The sequence below is a fragment of the Monopterus albus genome, unplaced genomic scaffold (genome assembly GCF_001952655.1).
Source record: "Monopterus albus unplaced genomic scaffold, M_albus_1.0 scaffold531.1, whole genome shotgun sequence".
Taxonomy (NCBI): domain Eukaryota; kingdom Metazoa; phylum Chordata; class Actinopteri; order Synbranchiformes; family Synbranchidae; genus Monopterus; species Monopterus albus.
In genome coordinates, this window is record NW_018128411.1 from 290,349 (window position 1) to 297,765 (window position 7,417).

The following is a 7,417-nucleotide window of genomic DNA, read 5'->3' on the forward strand; positions in this document are numbered from 1 at the left end:
CCTGTTGAGACAGAGGAGGGGAGGTGTGTGTGTGTGTGTGTGTGTGTGTGTGCGCGCGCGCTCGCGCCTCCTCTCTGTGCTGTGGCGGGAGGTCTCAAAGCGGGTGTAGAAAGTGTTGAGGTCATTCGGCAGGCTGTCTGTGGAGCTGATGATGCTGGTGGTGGTCCTGTAGTATGTGATGTGCTGCAGGCCTTGCCACATCCATCCGGATTAAGTAGTAGAATAGAAGCCATTCAGCTTCTCTTTGCACTGCCTCTTGGCCGCTGTGATGGCTTTCCTCAGTCTATACTTTGCAGCTTTGTACTCCGTCTCATCGCCTGATCTGAAAGCATGAGAGCGAGCACGCAGCATGTGGCGTACCAGACTGTTTATCCAGGGCTTCTGGTTGGGGACCCTCCTGACTTCTATGGTGGGCACAGTGTTGTTGATATAGGTACTAATGTACCCGGTCACATACTCAGCATAATCCTGTACGCTGACAGAAAAGTCCTCTGAGGCGGCTGCAGCTTTAAACAAAATTATTTTATAACCCACTTCAACTGTCACAATTGAAGTGGGTTTTCCTGTGACCCCAGGGGGAAGTAATGAGCAAATTGCTGCTTGTCACACTGTAGTGAGACGAAGAAGACAACAAAATAAAGGGGGCCAGGCCTACCTTCTCTTATAATGCACAATGGCTAACAAAAAAATAAAATAAAAAACTAAAGTTCAACTAAAAGAGTCTCAGACAACTGACAGGTCTTGCGACTGAGTTGACCAGTCTACTTTCAGGGGACGGCCCTAATGTTACTCATTGTAATACTTTGAGTATTTCATTGTTTGGATTAGCCAGTTATCAAGTATGTCCATTTGAAAATATTTGCTGAGTTGAATTTGAAAGAAATAAGCCCCTGAATGAACACGATTGGTTATAAAATAATTTTGTATGTTATATTTTGAAAACGGATACATTTTTTGGAGGATGAATTGAATAAAGAGAGCATAGTTTGTGCCTTTAGGGTGAACTTTCAATTACAGGCCAGCCAGACTAGCTGTGTGTAATATGACCACATATCAGTAAGCCATGCCCAAAATATGGGCTCCTCAGAAGTGAAAGTATAATGTGTTGACTGTCTCCTTTCATTCTCTTTTAACAGGCTATTCTAAAACAGAGTGCAAGCGGAGGAGAGGAGAATAAAGGTGCTCAAAAGTCTTCAGGTTAGGGTGAAAAATACAATTTCAATTGTGAGAAGCACCATAATAACATGCTTGTTTTTCTTGTTGTAATGACACTGATTAATCTGCAGAATTAAGAGTATAATAACTGCCTTGTTTTAGCTGGCAAACCTAGTTTTCACTATAGATAGATTATTCTGATGTGCGTCTTTATGTGGCACCTAAATTGTTTTGAAAACACAAAAAATTAACTCCCTACGTGAGGAGACTGGAAAAATGTATTTACAGTGGAAAATTTTCCCTGATCTGAATTGGGTGGGTAAAAAAACAAAAATGGTTGATATAGGAGGTAGTACAAATTACATTCAGGGTGTAAATGTGTACTTCCATTATCAGTCAATATTTTTACTAGAAAATACAGTTTTGAATGTGTTCTCATTTCAGCAGATACCAAGTCCTCAGAACTGAAGCAAGGCGAAGACGTCTGTTCAGACCCACACCAGTCTAGTGAGAGTTCAGAGACAACCCAGACAATTGGAGACAAAGAGATGGAGGAAGAGAGAGTAAAGGAACAGGAGGCATGTGAAGCTGAGCCTGAGCCAGAAGAAGAGGGAAATGAACTCATGGGAACAAAGCCGCAAAATACAACTGAAGAGACAGAAATCCCAGATAGTGATCCAGGCACTGAAAAGTCAGTCAGTGAAAATGGTGTGCCAGCTGATGATAACATGCAGTCATTCAAATGCAATGCCTGTTTGGAAACTTTTTCTAGCAGAACTGCTTTGAGTGTTCATTACAACTCTGCATCCCACATTCAGAGGATGACGACACGTTCTGCAAAACAAGATGCAGAAAAGGATCCTCAACCCCCCTCAGTTTCTGCCCTTTCTCGACCATATATAACAAACAAACCCTATCAGTGTGCTATATGTCGAGTCTCATACAATCATGCCATCACCCTCGAGAGCCATATGAAATCTGTCTTGCACCTGAACAGCACAGTGGCTACTGCTGGTTTGGGAAGTAGGACCACCAGTTCTCCAAACACTGTAGTGAGCACATCTGGAAGTGGAACCAGTCAGTCAGTGACCACCACCAATTGTGCTGCTGCTGGGACTGTGATGTTGACTACAAAAGATGGAGAGCAGATTCAAAACTCACAAGTGGTTCCCTCCTTCCTCACCTCCCCTGTGGCATCAGCTCAAGCAGTCTCAGCCTTCCTCACCCTCCTCACATCAAGTCCCAACACACTCTCACACTCCATCCTACCCTCCCTATTTGCAGCTGGTGCTGCTCCTGGTGCCACCACACCTCAGCCTCAAATGGTCATGCCTTTGATTTTGAATGGATTGCAAGCCCAAACCCAGCAGCACCAAGAGAGCCAGCAAGGCCCTATTCTTACCCAGTGTGTTCCATTTGTAGGTCTCAGCACAGCCCAGCAAGCTCTCTTAACCCAAAGACTTAACAACTTACAGAACCAGTGGCCATCCACAGGAGTTCAGTCAAACTTAAAGCTCTGCTTGGAAGAGCAAAAACAAAGTAAGTGTGAGAGAGAGCAAGAGAGGGAGGGCAGTGAAGAGAGAGTTGAAGAGAAGGTCTCAACTCAGATCAAGGATAAGAATAACTGGACAGCAGAGAAGATGAAAACAGAGAAACTTGAGGAAGAGAACAGTGAAAAATATGCACAGAGTCTTAATATAGAAAGCAGAGTCAAGTTTGAGAATAATGAAGACATTGGAAAGGCACATAGAGATAGCACAACAGATGGAGACAGCTCAACTAATCAGTTGGACCTGGAAGGTGATAAAGCAGCTTGCCTGACTCTCTCTTCAGCAAGTGCAGAAAAGAGCCTCTGCAATAGCAACCTCTCACCTTCTGCATCTGTACCCAGCAACTCAAGCCTCAGTCCTATAAATTTAAATCTTACACTTAGCCCTGACTCTACTCCTCAGAAATCACAATCAGGCAATAGCCCTTGTGGCTCTTTTGTTACCCCAAAATCCAGCCCATGTATAAATGCCTTAACTAAGAACCAAATTCAACTCCACTGTAATACAAAAGGATCCATTTTTCCAGACCTTCCACTGCTGTCAGAGTTCCAGTCAGAGGTTCTCTGGGCATTTTTTGAGTCGCGTAGTGAGGCTGATGCCGCAAGTCCTCCCCATGAGGACTATGAGGCACTAGGCAGGGAGGTGGGCCTTTCTGCAGAGGAGGTATGTAGGTGGCTGAACACAGCCCGACATGCCAAACAGAGGCAGAGGGTGGCAGAGTTAGAATATCTGCGAGGCTTAGCAGGATCTACAAGGCATAGCCAAAGTTCTGACAGTGATGATGAGGAAAGCTCACTGATAATAGCAGAAGGTGAGGATGAAGCTGAAGCTTCAGGGAGTCAGGCAATAGATTTGTCTCATACAAGAGGAGAATGCAGACAGAAAGATTTAGAAAGGGAGGGTCAAGGAGATTCCTGTCTCACGTCTGACTCAGAAAATGAGGTTTACACTTCTGTCATTGTTTCTGATGATGAAAATCAGAGTGGATCTTTGAGGGAAGGCCCTGAGAGCCCTGTTAAAGTACAAGGACAGCACAAGATTCATGTTGATAAGGGGTCAGTGGGAGGAAAGGTCTTGCGTTCCACAACTGTGTTTCTCTCAGATGCAGAGGATGAGTATGATGAGGAAGAATATGGAGGGGGTCAGAGGGCCAAGAGGAAAAAACACAAGGGAGAGTTTGTACATGATGAGGTGGACATAAAGAAGGAGAGACAGGACCCAGATGTGGATCTAGAGTTAGAGGCCCAAGGGGATCCACCAGGTTCACAGTGTCGCCTAATGGACCATCCTGCATTTCCAACCAGTGCTCTGCATTCACTTCCCTTATCCCTCACTCCGTTTTCTACTCAGTTCCTTAGTCCCTATGTCTTCTCTTTAACTCCTTCAGTGGTTGGAGATGGGCACAAAGTACCTGCCTTTCCTAATTCACCAACCATCACTCGCTTTTCCAGCTCTCTTCTCTTGCAGTCTCTCTCCTCCCACAACCAAACTTCTCACTACTTGTCCAATGGTGGTGACTGTGAGGCTGCTCTGGATCTCAGCATGGGGAAAAACAGCTCAAAACGTGTTTCTTCCTCATCTGTTTTAGCTGATAAAGCTGCAGCACACAAAGGACAGTTGCTGGATGGGCTTGGCCTGAGACCCACATCCAAAGGCTTGGTAGTTGTCCAGGTTAAGCCTGAATCTGTTACTGGCATGCCTGCTTCCAACAGCAGTACAAACCTGGTTAGCTGCAATAACATAAAGTCTAATATTTATGCCAGGGGAACAGAGAAAATGAGTGCTACACTTTTGGAAAGGGAACGAGAAAATGAGAAAGAGAAGGAAAAGGAGACAGAGCAAGAGCAGCAGCAGAGGAAGTCCAAAGGAAAAAGGTATCGGGATATGCGACGTTCAAGAACGATTATCCAAGCTGAACAACTTGACATTCTATATGGTTGCTATTTCAAAGACCCAAATCCTGGAAAACATGAGTTTGAACAGATTGCTGAGTGGGTCCACCTTCCAAAGAAGGTTGTTCAGATTTGGTTTCAGAACATGAGAGCAAGGGAGCGAAAGGGTGAGGTCAAGTTTATCAGTGATGGGACACTGGCAGCGGTTGGAAAACCTCTCATCAAATTTACCTGGCCTCTTTCCAAACCTATATTCTCCCACAAGCCTGCTACAAACAATGCTGGGTGCATTACAACCACTCCAATTGTGCGCACCCTCATAAAGTCAGAGAGGGAGCCTGTAAAGGAGCAGGGCAAACCAGCACTGGTGAAAAAAATTACCCCAGTTCCTATCAAACCCAAGGAGGTAGTTTCCTCTATTGCAGTCTCTCCTGTGAGCAGCAGTGCCTCTGCAGTGCCAAAGACCAAGCTTGAAACCACCAGTAACCTCAAAATGGTCAAAGTTGCACCCAATGTTAACACCCCTGTCCTTTTAGCACCACCCAAGGAGCCAATCCCCATTGCCCCACGACTGACCCAGAAACGAAAACTACAAGAGGAGAGCGAGGAGGAAAAGACTGATGAAGAGAGAGACAATGAAAATGAGAGGGGTCCGGGACCAGGGACTACTAACCGCATGGTGCCCAAGCTGCCCACAACTCCCATCAATAGGTCTCATGCTACAACAGTGCTGCCACAGAAACAGAATGGGCTTAACTACTGGACTCCCAAAATCCCCATCAAGATCAACACATTATCAAGAGAACAACTTGCACTTCCCACACACACGCCTTCTCGTACCATCGCCCCCCCTACCACCCCTAGCATTGCACCAGTTAGTCCTAATACACCCAGCTCTGCCAAGGTGGCCAGCCCCTCCACCCCAGTCGCATCAAAATCAAGCTCAACAGAGAGCAGCAATCTACCCCACTCATCCAGCCGAAGGCCACGCACACACCTGTCCTGCCTGCAGCTATCCATTCTGCAGTCCTGCTATGAGACTTGTGCCCACCCTAATGCAATGGAGTGTGAAGCAATCGGCACGGAGCTCAACCTGCCACTCAAGGTGGTGCAGATCTGGTTCCAAAACACCAGAGCCAAGGAGAAGCGCTGGAGGTTGCAGCAAGAAAAAATGGTAAGTGGGGTTTACTTTCGTACTTCAAAGACTTAACAGTAGAGATGCCCTGATTACAGTTTTCTTGGTTGATTCTGGCTTTTTTTTCTTCTAAGTGTGACCTACAAAATCACATCACTGTGCACAGCCAAAACTAGTAAAATGCAGAGCAAGTAGGTCACTGATGCTTGTTGTAGACTGCACTGGACCTTTCTTTCTGTGACTGGGCAATAATTCTCCAGTAGCTATCAGCAGTAGATCCTAGCGTAGTGAACGTTTTAGGTTTCGTCAAAATTCAGTTGACACTGAAATTACTGCCCATTGTAATTAGAAACTAAAAAAAAATAGCTATCTAATTGCGAATGCAACATGGAAACATTGAATTGATTATTTTTTGTGTTTATGTTTGCTTTATTGGAGTAATTATTTAAAAAAAAAGATTCATGTGATGATAATGGTTTAAATCTTACTGCCCAGCCCTGTGTTGTTTTGTTTAGTTTTTTCAAAACGTTTCGCTGACAGCAAAAGTTCTGAATATACAGTCAACATACAGTGGGTACGGAAAGTATTCAGCCCCCCTTAAATTTTTCAATCTGCTATATTGCAGCCATATGCTAAAATCATTTAAGTTCATTTTTTTCCTCATTCATGTACACACAGCACCCCATATTGACAGAAAAACACAGAATTTTTGACATTTTTGCAGATTTATTAAAAAAGAAAAACTGAAATATCACATGGTCATAAGTATTCAGACCCTTTGCTCAGTATTTAGTAGAAACAGCCACTTTCAGGTCTGAAAATGGCTGTCCACCAACGTTTACCATCCAACCTGACAGAACTGGAGAGGATCTGCAAGGAGGAATGGCAGAGGATCCCCAAATGCAGGTGTGAAAAACTTGTTGCATCATTCCCAAAAAGACTCATGGCTGTATTAGCTCAAAAGGGTGCTTCTACTAAATACTGAGCAAAGGGTCTGAATACTTATGACCATGTGATATTTCAGTTTTTCTTTTTTAATAAATCTGCAAAAATGTCAAAAATTCTGTGTTTTTCTGTCAATATGGGGTGCTGTGTGTACATTAATGAGGAAAAAAATGAACTTAAATGATTTTAGCATATGGCTGCAATATAACAGAGTGAAAAATTTAAGGGGGTCTGAATACTTTCCGTACCCACTGTATATGGTGGTAGAAGGTGCGTTTTGCTATTCTTAAAAACAATAATAGTGCCTGATGATTACACTAACCGGCCACTTTATTAGGCACACCTGTACAATTGTATGCACTTCGATGCAACACTTGCACCTTAACACTTGTGTTTATGGAGCTCAAAATTGTTCTGTTTTTGCTGAAATTGTCAAATGTATAAATTCAATTATATGTTCATTATTGAGGTCAGTTAAAGGTGGTTTTGTTCTGGACTACATTATATTCAGAGGTGTGCCTAATATTCTGACCCTCTCATGTATGTAACTGGGGAGAACAAAAATATAGACACACCTCCAAATATAATGTAGTATATCACTGCCATAAAGAAAGACTTGCTAAATTGTGCATGTAGAAATTATATTAGGGCTTGAATATTCTCTGGAGTCAAACTTCTAATACAGTTCAGAATTTAGCAGATATGACAGTGAATGTCTTCTCTGTCTGTTCTTCTCTCTC

At 43.7% G+C, this 7,417-nt stretch overlaps 1 protein-coding gene across 1 annotated transcript in view; it reads left to right on the plus strand.

Annotated features, from left to right (window-relative positions):
- Positions 1–5,822, plus strand: part of zfhx2 (zinc finger homeobox 2) — a 21,827-nt gene extending 16,005 nt beyond the window's left edge. Inside the window, exons 3-4 of the mRNA XM_020588346.1 lie at positions 1,137–1,197; positions 1,600–5,822. Of these exons, the coding sequence (XP_020444002.1) occupies positions 1,137–1,197; positions 1,600–5,807 (4,269 nt within the window). The 3' untranslated portion in view covers positions 5,808–5,822. The remainder of the gene's footprint in view (positions 1–1,136; positions 1,198–1,599) is intronic.
- The last annotated feature ends 1,595 nt before the right edge of the window (positions 5,823–7,417 follow it).